Here is a 21,992-nt window from a genome sequence, read left to right as displayed (position 1 = left end):
CGGTCCCAGCTGTTTGTACCTTGCATCCTGGATCAAGCGAGCATGCTTTATGGCAACCAAAGGGTATCCTTAGATCAGCTGACAGTGTTCATTAACAAGCAGCAATTGGAATGGCATGCTCAGAGAGGGCTTTAGTGGAAAAGGCATGAGAACTAATACTTCAGTAGTTTTTTTATCATCCCTTGGAGAGTTGGGGGCAGCTGAGTGAGCTATGTGCATCAACAGCCTGCTGGTGAACCTCCTGGATGCTCATTCCCCAGGCAGCTGCCATTCTGTGGGCCTGAAAACACAGCTGGAGGTCTTCTTGGCCTGAAGGTATGATGACAAACTCAGGAATGTGGCCTCCTGAATGTGACTTGCTCCCTATCCTGTGTAAAGAATGGATCTCCACAGACAAGAACTTCGTTTTCCTGGAAAAATCACCATAAGTTGAATGCGATCTGGCAGAGAAATAGTTGCTCAACACTTGTGGGATGGTGAAAGATGGGTCAGATCTTAGAGCAAGTGGAAAAAAGAAAAAAAATGTAGAAACTAGCTTTTTCTAAAGGGTTGCTTTTAGTAAGACGAGATTCTCTCCTGACCACTGCATTCAGAGAGGTGCTGTCCCCTGCCTTTCCTCCGCTGCCTCCCTTCTGGGGTCCTCTTACCCGTCAGGCTAAACCGGAAGCGTGCGCACAGAGGGGGAGGTCTCATTGTGGCAGCGGGGGAGGCTCCTCCGAGGAAAGGGTGGGAAGGCTGACCACGTGGCTCCCACCACAGAGTTCTGTGGCTTAGGAGCTAAGGACTTGAACCATAGTGCTAAAGATGGTGAGTCACTAGACATTCAAGAGGAGCTGGGTTGGACTTGGGAGGCACAAACCTAAGAAAGGAAGATGGGTTACTAACCAATGGTGCTTTAACCCAAACAGGTAACCATGCCCCTGCTTGCTTTGGCATAAATCAAACACTGTCCATGTTCAATTCACTCTAGCCCCTCTACAGATACATACTTGACCTTGGCCGTGGAAAACCTTTAAAGGGGCCAGTGCTGGATTCTGTTGTAAGGGACACCATTGTAAGGGCACCGGATACCTAGTTGCATCTTTAAATAGTTTAATGACAGCATGATTATTGGATACAATAAGAGGAAAGACAATTTTTTTTAAAACAATGTGATTTAAAGACTGGAAAAGATCAGCTTCCATTTTAGGATATTTTCAGAAATCTTTGTATTAGGCAAAGGAAAGCAAATTGGCATAGTCAGTGAATTTCGATTCTTAACTCCAAACTTGAAGAGCATCCCCTCTTAGTCCCAGGATAATCCTGCACTCAGCATTTGAATGTTTTGCTGCCTCTTCTCCAGGCATCTCTTGTATCTTTCCCTCAATGCAATTAATGATCGACACTGATTTCATCAGTTTATAGGAGAGAGGGAAGAATCAACACTTTTGGGGTAGAAGGGACTTTGGAGACCTTTCCTGTCATGAACAAGTCCCTGCCAATAAGACATCAAGACTGAGTGGGAAAGGACTTGGTGGAGTCAGGGAGAAGCCATGAGTGGCAGAACAGGAGCAGGACTGGCCATCACACCTCATTCAGAGACTGACACGAGTGACCGTGTCACCCATTTCTCCCCCTAGGGACCTTCTTCTCCATCTGTAGGGGACTTATTTTGCAAAAGAGGGCATGTGCCCCTCAAAGGTAGAAGCTCTCACAGGGCTAGCCAGGCGTATGAAGCTCTAATATATCTGATCAATGGTGCACAGTTTAGAGTTTCCTGATGGGTGACCACACACACATTTCCCTGTGTTTGAGAATCACTGGGGTAGAGGCTTGCTTGACAGGGGTGCAGGAAAGTCGTAGATGGGGAGCTTGGGTGGCTTTAGGTGTGGGGACCGGGCAGCTTCCTGGAGGCTGAATTTCCAGTGCTTCGGAGAGGACAACTTAGGAGACATCGTAAGCCTGGTACTTGGTTATCGTTGACGACCTTCTGTTTCTCTCCTGTAGGTAGTAGGTACGGTTGGCCTCAGGGTAGGTGACTTTGCTGAGTGGGAGTTTGTAGATGGCAGGGTTGTTGGTTGTCAGAAGCAGGAAGGTGAGCGCTGAGAGGCAGAAGGGCCAGGTGCAGGTTGGTAGTCCGAACTGCAGGGAGGGAGAATGCGAGAAGCCTTGGTTATCTCGGACAAGGCTGTTTTATCACCCTGTACCAACCATCACAGCCCTGAGGAGTGGAACTTGTGCTTTTTGGTGTTGCTAAGTATAATGCTTGATTGACAACCAATATAAATATGGTATATATTTATAACCTATACAATCATACCAGTGGTGTCCGTCTGTATTGTAAGAGGTGAGCGCACACATTTGAACATGCGGCCATTGGAGCCCCAGTGGGGTTAATGAACCCTTATATTGATGACATGCCTTATCTGAGAAGTGTGGCTGGCTACAGCCTGGTTACCATAACTGAGGCAATACTGACTGATGAGCTCCACTCAGACTCTTGCCAAAGCCCTGCTAGGCACTACACAGGTATTTGGGGAAACATCCCTCCAGGTGTATAATGACAAAAGTGTGGGTTTAGAGTCCTACAGGTTGATGTCTGAGTCCCAGCTCTAACCTTCCTGGGAAGTATTTTTTTCAATTGTAAAATAAGAATACAAGTATGTGTAGTGCTATCAGAAAGCTGGTACTCCATGTACACTAGGTACTGAGCAATGGTCCTAAGGAGAGCGTGAAGCAGATGGTGGCTAAGAGCTCTCCTGCGAAAGCCGTAAATAGGCTAATATATGCCTTCCAACATCTTTATATTTCGCTCCTCAGTGAGTTAATAACCTGTACTATTTTGTATCCATGACAGCAGTCAGCAGTGTGTTACACTCAGTAGACACACAAGAAGTTGACCTGTCTGAATTGAATGGCACAAACCAGCTTCCCTGTGATCAGAGGAAAGGCCAGTCACTAGTGTCAACACTTGTGATCAGGAACCAGGGAAGCAGGTCTTCCTGTCTTGCATCTCTTCCAGGACTGAGGAAGGCACAACATGGATGGAGGAGCCAGCAAGTAGATGAGTGTTGGAGGAGACAGCAAAGTCTGGAATGGAGGGAGCCTCAGTGGTCGTGGTACCCCTCACTCTTCACTCTTTCTGATGGCCAGTGGTTCATCCCCAGATCTTCCATTCTGCATCTTGGGGGCTTACCACCTTGTTGGTGCATTCATTCAGAATGTCTTGGAAAGTTATTACATGTTGGGCTCTATGGCAGGTAAAGGTAAAGATGATGACAATACAATAGGACCCTTGTTAAGCAGGCACATTCAGGCTGAGCAGGAGGGGGACCAGTGAATAGTAAACTTATCACAAGATCATATGTCAAAAGCCAAGGTGCGTACTGATGTAATGGGACCCAGAGGGAGGACTTAGTCCACTGGAGGACAGAGCATAGTATTAGAGATGGCTACCATGCTAAGTCCAAACTGTTGTCTCCATCAGAGGCTAGGGAGAGACTTGGGACAGGCATGAACAGATCTCCATCCTGCTTTCACCTGCAGCATCAGCACGGTTTTATCCTGGCTGTCATGAGAGATATGCTGTAATGGCCGTGTCTAAGACCAAGAGACATGGACAATCAGCTGAGCCATGAGTACTCAGTACAGTGGTTCTTTCTGCCCTCACACACCAGCCCAGTCTGGGGTTCAGACAAGCAAGGGTATCTGGACTGCTTCCTGTGCCCATAAATCAGCAGCTCTGGCTCCTCTGGCTTAGTGAGGGTCTGGCTCTCCCGCTTTCCTGAAGCCTCTCTTAGTGTCCTTCCTAAACAGGATAATTGTCATGGGAGAAGAAAGATGTGCACTGGTCCACAGCTTAGATGGACAAATAATTTAGGAGCACCCACAGCACTGAGAGGAGGCTTAAGAATCCTTCTAGAGAAGAATGATACAATTGAAGGGAGTTTGTGTTTCCTACAAGGAATCCACCGGCAATAGGCTTGGTTGGTCAGCAGTTGACATTTAAATTTTTGAGACCCAGCTTGTCTGTCTTGGTGATGATGAAGTGAAGAGTATGATCTGAAATGACGTGATGGACCAGAAAGGGATCCTGAGGAGGGGTTTTGAGGCTGGCTTTGGAAGTTGAGAAAAGACCAGTAAAGTACGTGGGTGCACTGTAGCCCGTCCTCTTTGACTCACCACAGCTAGCACGTTGGTTAGGGCTGCGCTCAGGTAGGCTGCAAACAAGGCTGGGGGAAAAAAAAGAACCAGTAAGAAAGATCCCAGTAAGGATTTGACAGTGCCTCGAGTTTAGTCTACATATATTCTCCCCAAAGATTTTCTGCTACAAATGCTAGTTCTTATATTAAGACAAAATTTCATTACATTTCCATTCCTTGGTAGCTTTAAAAGTGCCGAATTCTACATGAATTTTGGCACTGTTAAGACAGAAGATAAACTTTACTAAAGGACCAGAATTGAACTGCTATTGCTCTCTTGGGTCCTACCACCTTGTATCTAAGCCAAGGAATATTTAACAGCATAAAGCGTAAGTGAAAAATTTTACTAAACAGAAAAGGCAATTGAGTCCCAGAGCTCTCTGCAGGAATATTTCATCACGAGTTAGTAACATGATAGGGATTTTCAGGGTGGATGGCCTTCTGTGCACTTGAGGGAGAACAAATGCACCTGCTGTCTTGTCTTCTATGCTCTGCAAGGAGAGTGGTCAGGCTGGCTATGAGGAAGACCCAAGGGTACCTAAGTGAGAAACTAGGAAAATGGGCCAGTGTCATTGGTCTTTGTGTCACAAAGCCCTGAGTTTCTCATCTGAGAACCACCTGGTTGTCCCTAAGATGTGAATGAAAGTTAACCTTTGCTAGAAAGTTCATATGAGCGATGCCAACCATACTCTACAGCATTGCTACATTATAAGTACAAGTATCATCTTCATTTCATCATTTTGAGGCCCCCCCCCACAAAGCTAAAGTAACCTGACTGTATACTCAGTCTTTGGGCTGGAGGTGCCCCTGCTGGTTTAGAGCTGGGGTTTCAAGGAGAAAGAGTCACAGGAGATTAAAGCTGAGTACAGCATGGGGCAGGCAACTGTTTCATGACTCACATTGGACAAGTTATTTCTCAAGACGAGTGGGAGGCCATGCCATCCTTCATGTCAGTTAAATCCCCAGTGACTACAGAGGAAAGGGCTCGACTCTTCCTGGGGACCCTGAAGGCCTCTGTTGAGTTCTGGACTTGGTCTTTTCAGGAATGAAAGCCCCAACTCCACTTGACTCACTCATCTAGTCTGGGAGTCTATTCTCACTTTGTTCCTCCTCTGTTATTTATTATTACTATTATTTCCAATAAAATTTGTCTGTTACTAACAGGGAAATTGTCTGAAACCCTCTTATGACTTTGGGTAATTTATTCCTTTAGCTCCATTCTCCATCTATAAAATGGAGGTGGTAATAGTATGTACGCATCTTACAGGCTGAGACTTAAAAAACAAATGCAGTATCTCAAGGTTTCACCACTGGAGAGCCACCAATATTTTGAATTAAATAATTGTGATGGAGTCTATCCTGAGCATTGGGGAACGTGCACTAACATCTGGCCTCTACCCACTGGATATCCATAGGACCAATACCAATAAATACCAATAAATACCCATTCCTCCCTAGGTATTACCAATAAAAACATCACCAGACACTGCTAAATGTCGCTTGGGAAATAACCCCTGGTGCAGAACCATTAATGTACCGTCTAGAGTAAATTTTGCATTCAGGAGTTGCTGGTTGAAAGTGAACTTTCCTTAGCACGTAAGCAGAGCTTGAAGCTGGTAGGTAGGCATATCCCTTATGGCCATTTCCTAGCCAGCAGACCAGACTATTGGGCTCTGAGTATCCAGACAAAGCCTACAGCTTCAAGCCTCTGAGAGTCTAGACCACCTCTGTGCCCTGACCCTGGTTGGAGTTGTGTGGCAGGTGCACTTACACAGATTATCACACAACCTGGAATCCTGATAAAGTCCTCAGGTCTCCTTTTTTATTTCTAGTGAGTAGATACTTTTATTTTAAAAAGGGTAGGTTCTAATCAACTTAATAATACACATGTCTATTAATTTTAAAACCACCTGTAAGAGTTTGCAATTCTTGTACTGGGGCATTTCAGTGAGGAAATAACTAGGGGTAAGTCTGAGTTTCAGGTCAAAGAGTAAATCTGATCTATTTAACATGAGATTATTCACTGTGGCATTTTTTTTTTTTCAAATGGGGCTGATCTGCCTGATGAAGGAACCTGTCCAGACCACCACGTCCAGGCCCCATATATAAGCCAGCTGACTGCTGTGTGTTCCAGATTTCCTAGGATGGCTTTACCTTAGCATCTTCTGCCTACTAAGCCCATGGAACACATGACTGCATCATTACCTGTTTTACCATTTTTTATCTGAGAGCGCATTCCCATATGCTTCCAGATCTTTCTCCACCTTGTAGGAGGTGGAGTGACTCTGTCTGTTTGTGCCTGTAGACCTCCCCGAAGCCTCAGGATCCCCAACTGCAAAACAGAGCTTGAGTTTCCAGGGTCCACAATGAATGAACAGAACAATGTTTGTAAAAATGTTTTGGTTAAAAGTGATAATCATTAGATGCTGTTATCGTGTGGGCCTTAAGTTCTGCAGGCACACCAAAATAGACATCTTTGAATGCCAGTTGCCCACACACTTTTGGAAGTTTCCTCATTTACGTAATGCTGATAGTCCACAGCTGTGCCTGCACAGAGCCTGCTTGAATTATCTCCATCAAAGGAGTTTTCTTTGGTTTCCTTTCATGTTAAATAACTGAAGACCATTTAAGGATGGGGATAATATACCAAATGGTTGCAATGCAATTTCTTGGAGCTTGGAACCAATATGTAATCTGGAGGGATCATTAGAAGGCTTGTGTCAGTTTAGGTCTTCAGACTTGCTGCTTCATATGATGCAAGTCTCTTGATTCTATATATAAAGATTATCTGGCAAGGAGAGGGGCTCTTCAGCTAGTTCCACTCCCCTGTTGGAAACCCACATCACCTCCAACATAGTCTGTCTTCATGTGGCTGAACCATTGTGTCTTGGATGTGCATATGCTGTCTGTGGCACCTACCGCAGGTAACGGCGAGAAGGTGTGTCTGCCAGGTGATGACGTAGAACATGCCTCCAATTGCGATGCAAGCCAATGCGCTGTTGAAGCCACACAGGCCAGAGTAGATGGAGTCAAATGGCGTTGCGATCGTGAGCCCTGCGGGCGAAGACAGGTGTCAGTGTTGTGTCAGAGTCATCTAGGAGCTCCCTGCATGTCCTGAAATTTGCCAGTCTTCCAAGCTCAGAATCAGTTATCCTGTTATGTATCCTTATATATTAAAACAGAAAATAAAACACCTGTGATCTATAAGAATGTATACAACATTCAATACATATGTAGTGAATAAGATCAGAAATCATTTGTATATAAAGCCTTTAATGGAGCCACCTGGGCACCAAGGACCACATGACCACCAACTGTTAAGCTGGTGCAGGCTGAAGACATCATCTGGGGCAAGACTCACTTCAGAAGTCCAAACACTGTTTTACTGGTGCCCTAAAGGGAGATCTTTCTGAGAACAGATCCTTCCTTTTATCATTGGAAACAAAATATGACCAGAATCAATATAAATATGTCTGGAAGAAATGTCTCCAAAACTCTAGGGTGACCATGACTGATACCAAAACCTTCTATTGCAGGCAGCTTTTTGTTCAAGGAAACACGAAGAAGCAAGCACTGTGCATCAAAGACACATCACAGTTTTCCTGTAATTAATGAGGGTACGAGTTGACACAGACCTGCTAAGATCCCCATGATGGATCCAATTGCTGCATGTAAGCAGATAAGAGGTGAAGAGATGAACAGAGCAGCTAGGAAAATGCCTCCGGTCCAGGGGTTATCACAGCCGTACACCTGGCCAATGCCGATGGGGATGGCTTTCAAAAGCTGTGGGCACAATAGGGATCATAAGCTTATTGTGGAGGCAAAGGAAACAATGTGAACTTCAGCTGCAAAGCCATTAGGTACCCAACCTTCTAGGCTAACATTTCATAACAGATTTTCCAACAGGTGACATCCACAAGGAACCAAAGTTTTAGCACATGAACTTTGACTTCTTAGGGCACTAACAAGCTAACATGTTGAGTTTCATATTTAGAAACATGAATGTAAGATATTTATCTCTCAGTGAAGAAAAACTACCTTTCAAATTAAGGTATTATTCAATAGAAACATAATAGATACCTCATCAAAGTTGAGCTTTCCAAATCCTCCTGTGTTTTTTTTTTTAAACCAAAAAAGATGACCAAAAGGCTAAACATTATGTGGAAGGATGGCATTGTGTGTTTCCCAGAACCACAATGTCTGGGTGAGCAATTGTATTAACATCAATAGAGAGGGCCCAGAGCAGACACAAAGGGACTTCAAAAAGCTCATGGAAAATGGAATTAGTAGATAAGTTAATTTTGGTGCAAGAAGACTTTGTAACCCACGTATAGTTTTGTCATAATATACATGAGCTTTTTTGACAACTCTTTACATGCCTAGATTTCATTCTTATTGCCCCCGAAGTGCTTATCTTTTCCATTCTCCACCTTCACTTTGAAGTGTGCTTGTAATATTGTCTGACTTCTGCTCTTTTGGTTGATAAACCCCAAGGAGTGCTTGCATAACTCAGTCCTCCATGTATCTCTGGGGTTGGTGGGGTGCTTGAGGAAGTCTGATGGTGTGGTACTTGCATGTGTGACCCAGGGTTGGGGAAGATGATCCTGGAGACTCAGACTTCTCCATCGATGGGAGTCTGAGTTCTGTGTTTGGGGTGGGGCTTGTTTGAGGTCCCTTGAGTCAGGGAGCTACTTGAGGCTATGGGCCACAAGTAGGATGCACTGGGCAGCCTCACCCAGGACAATACACTGGGGTGAGTTAGTGAAGGGATGAAGGTAAGACGACTGTTGTCTAAGACTGTGTCCCCTGAGAGGACTGTTCCCAGCAGTGTCAGGGGAAGGGGAGTCTGCAGCTTCAGGGACTTCACACCTTCATGACAGCAGATATGGAGCCTGAAGTATGGCTTCAGTGGGCTAAGCAGGAGGCTCAGTCTGCTGTTACTTCAGGCCTTGTGACAGAATGGGGCTCTAGCCCCATGCTACAGGGCACAGAACACTGGTGAGAGAGTTCTGTAAAGGCCACAGCCTGGGAAGCTTTGTTCGCGGTCAGCATCCTCCTCATGTGTTAGTAGTGGTGGTGGTTATTGCTGTTGTTGTTGGAGGTGATGGTGGTGATGATGGTGATGCTGGTGATGATGGTGGTAGTGGTGGGAACTCTCCAGTATTCCTAGCAGAACTGGATGGAGTCTTTGGGGATTCTAAGGCTGGGGATTTTGGACTCTGCCATTCACCAGTTCTCTCAAATCTCAAGGCTCAAATGAAAATTGTCAAAAAGACAACTGACTCCTTATTACTACAATTCATTTAATTAGCCAGAAAGTCACTCCTTAAAGAGTAATCACCAACATTTAACTGTTTTTCTTTTCTTTGAGCCAGGGCTCCTAAGCACCCGAATAGAATTATTTCATTTTGTTTTTGCTTCTTCCATGTCTATCAAATTCCCAAATACCTCTTCAATTGAAGATGCGGCCTGGGGAAGGCAGAAGATCTTAAGCTTCCAACATCATCTTTATATTCCAACATCATCTCTCCATACCACACCAAGCAGGATAATTTCACCTCTGAGGGAGATGGGTTGGGCAATTTGCTGAGTCGTTACATGGCCCTTTTCTCACATTTCCTGCATGAAGGTCTTGGCATGCATGCAATAACCAACCGAGATGGACCCAACATGTAATGTTTCTTTTCCCAAAGAAGAAGGCATCTTAGAGCAATGAGGAGATTTTTCGACTATACTCTGAGTGCTAGAGACATAAGGCATTGCTATTTCCAACAAGCCTGTGGGGGTCTTAGGGTGGGATACCACTGTGTCATGAGCCATTTCAGAAGGCATGCCAGGTTACCAGATTGGGCTGTAAATGTGGGTGGGGTGCTTCCAGAGTAACAGAAAATGAGGGGACCTCTGAGAAAACCTGCATGGTTAGATAAAAAGCAAGTCCTGAATGTCTCCCTGCTGGGTTAACGTTTTTCATGTGGTTTCTGACTCATTACCTTGGCGGACATGCAGAGGGCAGGGTAGTATACAGAGTATTTGTAAAACGATCTTTTAAAAGCTCTGTTATAACTGTTTCATATTGGAGGGATATCTGTGCTTTAAAATGTGGTGAGCCTCAGAGAGTGAATGGAAGGAACAGTGGAGGGTGAAAGGGTGACTGCTTAAGCCATACACTGGAACTTGATGTGCAGGTGATTTTAATGATTCAGTATAGCAGAAAGAAGAAAAATACACGACATACATGGTATTAAAACTGGGTTAAAGCCTCAGAAGCACTTTGTTTAAAAAAAAAAAAAGAATCATCAAAGAACTTAGAACTGGAAGTCAAGAGACTGGAGTTGCAACCTTGACTTTGCTCTTGACTGACTGGGTGACCTTAGGTAGGTCTGTGTTTCATCTTCTTTACCATATCAGGGTGGGACCAAGAGAAAAGAATGGTAGCTCTTACGATCTGTAGAGTTCTCCACGTGTTTCCACAGAGGATTGGTTGTAGGACCCTCTACAGATGTCATAATCTTTGGGTGCATCAGTCCCTTACACAGTACCGTAGTATCTGCATCCAAGCTACAGTCATCCTTTTGTATACTTCAAATCATGTCTGGACTTCTATGGCCTCTAACCTAAGTGCTAGATATATTAGTGCTATTCTGGGGGAATTATCGTTCAGGAATAATAATAAAATAAATGTCTGCACATGTTTGGTGCAGGTGCACTTTTCAGAGTATGTGGTCTGTGGGTGCTTGTATTCATGGATGTAGTATCTGTAGATATTCAGGAAGCGACATGTAAGCCTCATATTTAAAAATGCCAATGGTGATAACTCATAGGTATAAGTAGGATATGCAAAATAAGTGAAAGTGTCCTTCCAGTCTGCAGTTTGGATGGATGCTGGTTTCTCTCCCCATTCAGGATACATACCAAGGGCACCTGGATCTCTGGCCAGCTCATGTTGGGCACGGAAGACACGGGCTTCACCAGTGTTGTGGGGAAGAAGGGGTTGTAGTGGCCTGTGGCTGCCAGGAAGAGGGTCACGGCGATGTTGAAGGGCAATGTGAAGACAGGGACGTCCCACTTGCTGAAGATGTTGCCCAAAGCACTGGAGAGGATGGGACTGAGGGCAGAAGGATTATGCTGGTCAAGAGATGGCCTGGCTCAACAGTGGTCCACATAGCAGTAACTGGGGTCCTGTGCTTTTCTAGAGAAAAAAGTAGTCTCCTGAAGCCTAATCAGCTCTGGGGGGACCAACAAAGCTGTGGGAGTAGGAGGGGTGATGGGGCACTGCAACAGGGCTCTTGACCCATGTGGTCTTATTTTCTTGGCCCATTCTCAGGCAAAGAGAGGCCAGAGACGCTCTCCATCACAAGAAAATGCTACTAGCTAATAGCACACGGATGACCCATGTGGTACTATTACCTTGTACCATCAGTGAACATTTCTAGTGGAATTCCTGATGGGCAAGCTACACACAGGCTGCTGTAAAACGGAGTTGAGCCATGGGTTGGGAGAGAAGGTTGATGGCCCTTGATCTGCACTGATCACCTTGGAAGGAAACTTACCATGACACAGACATCACAGCAACGGGGAGCAGAAGCCACCAGTAATAGTCACCCTTGTCTGAGAACACGGCTATCAGCAGCCCCACCAGTGTGCCGTTGTAGCCATGGAGTCCTGCCGCAATGGCTGACCTGGGGGAGAGAGGTGGGGGATGTGGAGTGGGGACTTGCCAATGGCCTTGTAAACTTCCCTTCTAGGGGTGGGCATTGGTACAGTGGTTAAGATGCAGTTCAGGACACCTGCTTCCCCTATTGCAGTGCCCAGCTCTAGACCTGGCTGTTTCTTTTTTTTTTTTTTTTTTTTTTTCTAGCTAATTTTTTTTTTTTTTTATTGTTGCTTACATTGTATTATGTAGTACAGTTTTATAGGTGCTGGGGATTCCCCCCACCCCTCCCATAACCCTCCCCCCATGGTGGATTCCTCCACCTTGTTGCATAACCATAGTTCAAGTTCAGTTGAGATTCATTGCTTGCAAACACATGCCTAGCATAAAGTTCAGCGTCTTATTGTCCAGATAAGTTCAGTGGCCTCTTGGGAAGACCTTCTATAGACCTGGCTGTTTCTGATTCCAGCTTTCTGTTGGTGAGCACCCTGGGAGGCAGCAGGTGATGGCTCACTTGGGTTGGACACAGCTGGAGTTCCTGACTCTTGGCTTCAGTCTGGCAGAGCCCTGGCTGCTGGGGGGCATTTGGGAAGTGAGCCAGTGGGTGGAAAATCGCTGACTTTGAATTGAAATTTCAAAGTCAGTTATTTCAGTTTTCAGAGTCACACAGATCGCCTTCTGAAAATGGAGAGGGAGAGCTCAAGCCAGTCAAGCCGACACATCTCTCCAGACAATGTGTCACTGGGAACAGCTGTCACTTATCAGCGTCCTGATTTTGAGGATCTGGGTGTTGAGGATGGAGAGGGGTAAATGAATGGTCCCCAAGGGAATGAGCTCTTTGCCCTAGACTTGGCGGCTGGCACGCGGGGGACTTACCTGTCCTGACTCAGGATGACGGCAGTCAAGGTGGACACGACGGTGCCCAGGCAGCCTGCGATGGCCCACCATGGATTCTGGACAAAGAGGCCAATGATGATGAGGATGCCACTGAGCGGGTTGTTCACAAACATCACCTGAGATGTGCCCCGGAACACCCAGTCCAGGAACTGGAACACGGGTGACTTGTCTGAAAAGAGTCAGGATGGGAGGTCAGCAAATTGTCTTAGGGCAGCCTGGGCAAGACCGAGGACCAGCAGCGGGTAGGAGGGCATCTTGGCATTCTAGTCCCTGCTGTCAGATGCCACAGGAGAGGGTAATAAAGGACCTGGAAGAGAGGTTGGCATTGCAGTGGAGTCAGCTGCTGCCAGCAACACAGAGCATTCCACATGAGCACTGATTTGAGGCTTGGCTGCTCTACGGTCTTTCAGCTACACAGTAACATGCCTGGAAAGTATTGGAAGATGAGTGGTTGGGTGCCTGCTACCTACATGGGAGATCTGGATGGAGGTCAACGCTCTTCCTTTCAAACGGATCCAGTCCCAGCCACTGTTGTGGCCGCTTAGGGATGAATCAGTGGATGAAAGACCTATTTTTCTTATCTCTTCCTATAATTCTGCTTTTAGATAAATAAATCTTAAAACACAAAGAAAATAACTTGGGTGTTCATAAAACCCCTGAGACTGATCTCTGGGTGGAGTTAGGGACCCTGTACCCCACGATAGTGACACAAATGTCCCAGAAAGTTGAGCTCTGTGGAGAGGGCTAAAGTGAACTTGTTTACTTAGTAGACACTGCTCTCTTTGAAACTTCTAGGGGACTTTTGTCACTCTAGAATTTTCTCTAGCATTTTCTAGAACTTTCTCGAGAATCCTCTCTGCAAAATTGGGGCAGGACCTTTGGGAGAGCTCCCACACTTCACATCCTGCATCTAGGTCTCAGGGAACGGGTGTCTGCTGTCACAGCGAAGCTCCTAGCTTCTCTGCAAGGCAGGGAGACATGACTCAGACTAGCCTAAAGCCACCCCTGTGGCCTCCGTTTTGGAGGGTCGGGTCTCACAGGACCTACCTTTAAGGCCCTCTGCACACTCCTTCATCTCCCCGGTGATGTAGCTGAGGGCTTTGCTGATCCGTTTCCCGCCAGCAGCTATGGAGCTCTGAATCCAGTTGGTCCTGGAGCTGGTGCGCTCCACCTTTATCTCGGAGCTCTCCTCCATGGGGCCCAGGCTCTGTCCGGGATGAGAGACAAGACATTTTTGTGTGGCTCAGAAGGGAGGAGGTTTCCTGTTGGTGCCTAGTTCAGTGGCCATCTGTGTCTGGTGATGAGGGTTTTCATTTGATGTATCTGCTGCAGGTGGGCAGCCACCGGGAGGTACCACAAAGTAGCACCTTCATCCTCAGTTTGGGGTGAGGATTCAGGCATGTAGAGGCTTTTGTTTGTAAAGGTCAAGGTCCAGTTGTATAGTTGAGATTTAACCACAAAATAGTACACTATACTAAAGTCCTCTCCAAGAAATTGCTTTTCTCCTGTACCAGCTTGTCTTTATAATTTAACTGTTGATAAACACAAAGGTATGGTCCCGAACAAGACTGCTTTTGCAAACTGGCACCAGCTCATCCTGCAAATGCTTGAATTGCTGGAGTTGGAGGCAGCCAGACAATCACCCAGACAAAAGGAAAGTGATAATTGGTAGAGTACATTGTGAAGAGTGGAGATTTTTACAACTGGTAATAACATTTCTAAAAATATAAATTTCAGAAATATTTACCTGCAGCTGGCACTTTGGCACAGCACATTAAGCCCCCACCCGTGACAATGGCGTTCCTTATGGGCACCAGTGGAGTCCTGACTGCTCCACTTCTGGTCCAGCTCCCTGCTAATGCCTCTGGAAAAGCAGCAGGGGATGGGGCAAGTAGCTTGTCACTTGTGCCCATGTAGGAGACCTGGCCGGAAATCCTGGCTCCTGGCTTCAGCCTGGTCTAGCTCTGACTGTTGCGGGCATCTGGGGAGTGAACCAACAGATGGAACTTCTCTCTATCCCTCATGTAACTATCTTTCAAATAAATAAGTAAATAAATCTTTAAAAAGTTTGCCTAAGCCAGAGGATGCCTGGAGCAGCCACAGCTCCCATCTGCCATCAGCTCTGACCATGGCAGTGTCCCTGGTATGGTCAGTCAGTACTCACAAGCAGGTCCACCGGGGGCTTCCGGTACGGATGGGGGATGGGCACTTTACTCTGCCTCTCCTGTTGCTCCCCTTTGCCAAACACTGCAGGTGGAAGAAAAGCATCGTCAGATGGCACCTCAGTCACTTATCTTTGTCCAGGCTTGGCTAGAATATTCTCTATTCCCCATTCCATGTGAGGAATCCCTGAGTCCCAGACCTGGAAGCTTCCATTTGTCTTCTACTGGTCATAAGACCCATTTGGACTCTCTCTTTAGGGGAATAAAATGTACATCTTCACATAAGCAGAACATTTTACAGGAACTAGAGGGAATGCAGAAATTCCATGAACTTTAACTGAAAAGCCCTGATGTAGTTCAACCTGTGTATTTTATGGCTGGGGAACCAGCAGTCTTGAGCACAGGGACTTCTTTCTCCCACATTGAACGGAGAACTGGCAATAGAAAGGAAAGGAATTGGGATGATGTTGAAGCCTGCACTTCCTCCTCTCTTAGTCTTAAACACCTTAGGGTTCCAAACTGGAGGCTCTTTGGTTGTTTGATCTTTGTATTTCAGGCATTTTGATAAAAAGTGCGAGTTGGATTCAGAAAGGTGTTATCTATATATTCACTTGAAATAGATTTTGGTGAATTTTGTTATAATCCTAGACATCTCTAGAAATGGCGCTCTGGACTGTCTAGATTATTACGAATAGTTTATTTTAAAGTTTCATGCTTGGGAGACTAACGCAGTGTCAGTGTTGGTGCTCTGGTTCCCCCATGTGGTCAAATGTGAGAATGCAGGTTGGGTTCTTCCCTCCCTGTATTTTCACACTCAACCAGCTGGGCCATTCCCATCCTACATCCTGGTGCCTCGTGGTGACAGACACGGGAAGGGATGCATCCAAGGCACTGTGCTCACATATCTGAACAAGCAGTGGCAGAAAACACCAGTAGGGTTGGGAAGTCACACAACTCAGGAGGAACTAATTTTGGAAGCAGACAGGATTCTTTTGAACAGGGAGGCAATGTGTCCCAGATAGGAACAACCCTGGCTTCTGTCTGGAGCTCCCCTCTGCCTGCCAGTGCCTGACCTCTCTCTGCCAGCCTCCTCTGGCTGGCACCCTCCGCATCCAGCCCCAAACCACGGTCACAGGGGGATGTTAGGAGGGAGCTTGTTAACCTTTGGGGGACATATTACACCCTCTTTCACACTACGGCTAGGATCCCTACCTGCGAGCCACAGGCAGCTCCAACTGCGTGTTAGCTAACAGCCTTGCCAGGCCTGACTTTTGCTGTGAAATCTTGAGATTTAGAACCACGGGAGGCAGAGCCAACAGATGTGCTGTTGCAAAGCATGCGCTGGACATGGGGCACTGGCCCAGCACTCAGCTTTGTGCCCTGCAGTGCCCCAAGTCTGCCGTCCACCTTTGGGCTCGTCATGAGCCGCTCAAATCCAGCAGGTCTCTTCCAGACTCCCCCTGTTTGGCACGGGGTCCTTGACTTCCATGCCAAAGCTCCGATTTCCACCTGCTTAGTTGCTTCCTATTGCCTCTGGGAGCCCCCTGCATGGCTCTCTATTTGTACCCTGGGTCTTGGCAGCTCCAGCTTTGCTGCGAACTTTCAATTTTTCTACTTGCTGACAAGCCGAACTCTCATGGGGAAATGGAAAAGCCCCGGATGCCTGCCCAGGTGAATTTTCTAACAGTTGCAGGGCCAGCGAGCTCCACAAGTGAGTGCTAGCCAAAGCTTGCCTTTGTCTCAGCTCCTGTCCCTGGCACCTGGGGAGTCACCCAGACTGTGGCTTTGGTCTCAGGAGAGGTATGAGAAGACGCAGCTGATCCCATGGGTCTCCTCCCACTCCATGAATGAGCTACCATTACTGTCCCTGCCACTATCTTCTTAGAGCCCAGGGGAGCCAGCCCTGAATGCCAGGGGAGGAAGTCACACCTTTGCTCCTCCTCCGAATCGATGACCACTCGATGTGGAACACACTCCTGAGCGAGGGGGCCACAGGCTCTGGACCCTCCTGAGCCTTCGGGCTCACTGTGGGGGACTGCTCCCCGCTGCCACCTGGCCAAGGGCAAGAAGAGACAGGTTAGTGTCAGCCCAGTCTATACCCAGGGGAGCCAAGCAGGGGAAAATCGTACTGGGAGCCTGGGAGGAGCGAGCAGCGAAGCCTGAAGCTGGAGCTGGTATCACATCTGGATTTGCACAAGCACCTGCTGCCCCATTGCTTTCATTAAGCCCACAGTACCCCAAGCCATTTCTGTATGAAGACAGGTGGAGCAGGCCACCCTCTCTCCAGCAGACAGCTGCTCTGAGCCCCACTTCCCTGCACCCTGGATCCGCAGGAGCAGGTGGCCGCAGGGCTGACTGCTCCTTCAGCTCCTTGGCTAGTGCCAGGGAGGCTGACTGTTCAAGGAATTGCAAAGCTGGTTGCACAGCAGAATCACATGGGGGCTGATGCCTGTGGCACAGACCTCCCATCTGTCTGCTCCATTTCGATCCAGCTTCCTGCTAACCCACCTGGGAAAGCAGTGGAAGAGGCTGAAGTCTTGGGTTCTAGCCCTTATGTGGGAGACCTGGAGGAAGCTCCTGGCTCTGGCTTTTGATCGGCTCAGCGCTGGACAAGGTTCCCATTTGGAGAGTGAACCAATGGATGGAAGATCTTTCTCAGTCTTTCCCCATCCTCCCCACCCCTTGCAACTCTGTTCTTCAAATAATAAATAAATCTTAAAAAGAATTACCTGGGTGCTTTTAGAAAGTGCCTGAGCCCTACCCAGTTCAGGTTGACACAATGGAAGCTCTCATGTACAGCTGGTTGTGAGAACTGATGATGTGGGCTCTTGTTACTCAGAATGTGGTCATTTGACTAGCAGCATCAGCTGATAGTGATTAGACACGCAGTCTCAGGCCTGACCCCAGACTGATGCAATCAGACCCGCGTCTCTAAAGGATTTCCTGGGTGGCTTGTTAAAGGGCATGCCCACCCCAGAGCTGCCAATTGAGGGGCTTGGGATCCTTGGGGTGTGCGGCATTAACCCACTCTGCTTGGGATTGCAGTGTACAGCAGAGTGGGATGGTGAAGTGGAATATCAGTAGTGTACCAGTCACATTGTTGCCTTTGCACCCCTGTGGGAAACCCATGCAGGCCCCCCGATAGTACCTGGAAACAGACATGATATGTGTTATCATCACCCAGAAATGGAAGATGGAGCCTCAGGATGAATTCTGTAGCATCTGATACACAGGGAACCAGGCGACTCCCAGTTCCTAGTTCTCTTTCTTCACTCTGCTACCCAGCCTGGTCCAGGCACCATTCCCTTAGCACAACAGGACTCATGGATTTCAGAAGCTCAGATTCTACCTTAGACCTGCTGAGTTGGAATATGCTTTCCCATCAGACCCCAAGTTGATGTGTGTGCATAGTGAAGTCTGAAAGCACTTGCAATATGTTTTGGAAGGGAGTGCTGCACACACTGGGGCCTCCTGGGGAGACATCGCCTCCTGTTGGCACCAGCCCCCTCTTCCCCCAACAGAAAGGGCTCCCCCCATTCTTAGGATTGACTTGGAATTTCAAATCTACCTATATTACCTCTTGCCTTGCCAAGGGCTAACTGTGTGGTCTTTACTGTCTCCTTTATAGGCTGGTGAGATCCTTGACAGCCTGGCTTTTGCCAATCTGCACTGGTACCTAGCACGAATCTGCTGTACTGTAAGCACTGAGAGGTGTTTACTGAAAAAGCGGATGGGAGATAATTAACCTACAGATTTTAATTTCTAGATAGCATAATGACCAGGTCAACATATGTCAGGGCATGAACTATTTTTTTAAAATAATAGATCTGGTTGAAATTAGTATGTGCTTTGCAAATTTTGAAACAGAAGTAAGGGACCAGTGTCATGCTGCAGAAGGCTATGCCACCTCCTGCAACACTGGCATCCCATGTTGGTGCCAGTTAGAGTCCTGGCTGCTCTACTTCTGATCCAGATGCAGGAGTGCTGTGGCACCTGTTTGGGCAGCTCAGTCCTCAACAGGCCATGCATAATAAGCCTTAGCAGATGAGTGACTCCTAGGCCTGCCCATCTGCTGTAGCAACTGCTGCTCTCGCCTCTGCTAACAAGCCTTATTAGGTGTCTCAGGGCATGTAGTTTCACGGCAGGGCCGTTCAGGACCATTGCCCACAAGGATCGCCACTGTCCCGTGTTTTCACAGTCAGAAGCCCAGCGATGCTCCTTTCCCCTTGACTCAGAGAAGGCAAGCACAATTACGCACCATAATGATTTGTCCAGAAACACTTTCCCTGGGGAGCTGTGATCCAAGCACTCATGCCTCTACTCTGATCCACAGAAAGCACCAACCGTTCACTTTCGCGATGGCAAAAGGCATGCCATTGAAGAGTTCAGTTGTGCCATAAGCTTCTGAAGCTTGTTATAATTGTCTTGAGGGAAACAAAACAAACTCAAGTTACTTGAACTCTTTCGGAAAGGGAAAGTAATCTAGTCTTTCTGGAAAGCAACATTTACTCAAACAGGCTCACACTAAGACACTTCCTACAAAACGCCGTGCTCAGGTTTAGAGCAGGTGCAATGATACTGCCTACACGTCCCTTGCAATGGAATGTACCCTCAAGACCTACCTCTTGATGTCCTCTCTCAGCCAGCATCTCTCATTCCCTCACCTGCTGTTTGTAGCCAAATGCACCACAGCATGAGTTCCTAACTACAATTCCAGAATGATTCTTAATTAAAGTGGCGCATCAAAGAAGATTTCTTTTTTCCAGAACCAGTTCTGTGTGTGTGTTACTGGAGGAGGGAAGAGAGAGTATGTTTTTGTGTGAGAGACAGAGAGTGCATGCCTGACTTGTGGGTGATACCATTTTCTGTGAAGTTGTGTTTAGCTGACATTTTCAAAGGTCATTCTGGAAACTATCAGAGGCCTTGAAGGTTTGAGTTGGAAAAGGCTTTTAAGTCTTTGTAGTTGTGTCCTCTGATTTTACAGACTGGGCAATGGAGGCCTGGAGAAATGGAGTGATTTGCTTATGACCACGAAGTTACTAGAAGAGCTAGGAACAGATATTAACTAGATAGCTTCTTCTTCATCTTATCTTGTAGCCTGAGGATTTGTTTTCCAAAATATTGCTACCCAATAGGGTTTTATATTTGGATGTCAATTCAGCTCTGCTTTTGAATGCCATGACTTAATCAGGTATTCTAGAATCCATTTATTTTTAAGTTGTGGCTCCCTTTCCTTCAAGAAAGCTGTAAGCTTCCAGAATCTTCCTGATTGGTCTAGATCAGCAGATGGTTTAAGAAAGGGATGAGATAAAGAGGAAGACCCACAAGAGCATTTGAGATAAATGATGACTTAGAAACCTCCACTTCTTAAATTTGCCATTTTTTTTTTTTAAGAAGCTGCAGATGTCATTGTGACACTAAAACAAGTGAATCCTCAGAGTAAACCCTTGAACCTTCTTCTCCACATGGCTGGCTAGTTGGCCAACAGACTCACCTAGATTTTATTTCTTTTGGCGTCTTCGACTCATTACATGAGGAAGCCATTTATAAGTGCACATTAACACCATTATATTTTGTAACAACTTCATAAATGAGATGAGAGTACAAAGCCCACGTGTAACCGTCCAAGCCATGCCTAATTTCTCTGCAGAATGACTGTGGTCTCCTCCTGCTGTCCCAGCCTTAGCCACAGGAATCACATCTCTATTATTAGCCTCCCCGATCCGGGTGTTGCCTTTTCATTCTGTATTTTCTATCCTTGGGTCACTCTTTTACTCAATCAACTCCATGGCTCCCAGTTGCCAACAATATAGTGCTCAGTCTCCAGCCTGATATGCTAGGTGTCCCACAAAACAGATAAGCTCCTATCTGGCCTTATCCTTTCCCTCTTGCACTATCATGTTCAAAAGGAGTAACAAAAGTTACCCAAAATAATAACCACTTGCGTAGCATCATGGTAGTGACACCCACTGAAAGGCTAAGGAAAGTTTTGAATTCCTCCTTTTGTGGCAACATTTTTACACTTCCTTCCCCACCTCCTTTTTCATGTTCCTCTTATTGCTAGTTTCAGACATAGCTAATTGATCACAGCGCTCTTTCCCAACAAATTTAAATACACTCTCAGAATCCTTCTTAACACAACAATCCAGACATTATAAATCTTAGAAAGACAGCATACTTGAAGCAAAGGGTGTGACAGGAAGACGTCTGGTTTTAGTTATGGTCAAGCCTCCCCTTCAATCCAGTTCAAATGGGTTCATGTTTTTTGAACCATTTTTGGAAAAGATCACATAATTTACAAGCATATCCACTTTCTGATCACATTACCTTAAAACCCTGAAATATTGCCCCTTATAGCATGGCTGCCTTCCAGAAATATCCACTCTGAAAAAAGTTTACAGTGACCTGAGATGCATTTGCAAGAGTAGAGTACCAAAGAGCCCAGTTATGGAGGGACTGTCCAGTTCTGTGGTGTGTCAGGGGTACAGGACCTGAGCAGAGAGGCCAAGGAATCTGCAGCAAGCATCTCTCTCCAGGAGGCAACAGGTGATAGATCCTGGGCAGAAAGTAGTTCATTCTTCCTCATTAGCCAGAGGTTGTATCTCAGAGGCTCCATGCCACATGCTGCTGCCTTGGCAACCACACAGTGGTCTGAGCTGTGGGTCTAGCAGTAAAGAAACATAATTGATACAGAGCCTTACACAGTGTGGGCAGGTCAGGTGGGTGAGAGAATTTGAGGGTTGATTGTGCTGGTTGCCTCACCAGCTAAGCACCCCAGAGTTGTCCAACGTAATGTTATAGGACAGTAGGATCTCTGCTCAGGCTCTTTTCATCACCTGGACAAATATCTGGACAAGTTGCGGTTTCCTCATCTATAAAACAAGGGATCAGGACTATAAATATGGAAGAGCTGGAAGCGTCCCAGATCTAGGTACTCCCTGGAAGGCTTCCTGAGTTTCTCATCCCATGACTGTCCTCCCTTGGTGCAGCTCAACAGAACAGAACTTCGCTGTTGGTTAGCGTGGTCTACCTGGTCCACTCACTTCCCCAGGGTCTCTTACCTGGGCTTCTTTTGTCTTCCTGCTTGGGGCTGGAGGAACT

General features: G+C 46.6%; 1 protein-coding gene across 1 annotated transcript in view; it reads right to left on the bottom strand.

Moving 5' to 3' along the window:
- Window positions 1–1,923: 1,923 nt before the first annotated feature.
- The window catches only part of SLC14A2 (solute carrier family 14 member 2), a 44,301-nt gene continuing 24,232 nt past the window's right edge, over window positions 1,924–21,992 (bottom strand). Inside the window, exons 10-19 of the mRNA XM_040984959.1 lie at window positions 16,821–16,943; window positions 14,894–14,976; window positions 13,777–13,936; window positions 12,709–12,898; window positions 11,732–11,860; window positions 11,094–11,286; window positions 7,817–7,964; window positions 7,101–7,235; window positions 4,162–4,211; window positions 1,924–2,121 (exon numbers count right to left, since the gene is read on the bottom strand). Of these exons, the coding sequence (XP_040840893.1) occupies window positions 1,924–2,121; window positions 4,162–4,211; window positions 7,101–7,235; window positions 7,817–7,964; window positions 11,094–11,286; window positions 11,732–11,860; window positions 12,709–12,898; window positions 13,777–13,936; window positions 14,894–14,976; window positions 16,821–16,943 (1,409 nt within the window). The remainder of the gene's footprint in view (window positions 2,122–4,161; window positions 4,212–7,100; window positions 7,236–7,816; window positions 7,965–11,093; window positions 11,287–11,731; window positions 11,861–12,708; window positions 12,899–13,776; window positions 13,937–14,893; window positions 14,977–16,820; window positions 16,944–21,992) is intronic.

This window comes from Ochotona curzoniae, unplaced genomic scaffold (genome assembly GCF_017591425.1).
Source record: "Ochotona curzoniae isolate NIBS_2020 unplaced genomic scaffold, NIBS_Ocur_1.0 contig_43, whole genome shotgun sequence".
Lineage (NCBI taxonomy): Eukaryota > Metazoa > Chordata > Mammalia > Lagomorpha > Ochotonidae > Ochotona > Ochotona curzoniae.
Note: the sequence above shows the minus strand (reverse complement) of the source record. Positions and strands in the feature narration are given on the sequence as shown.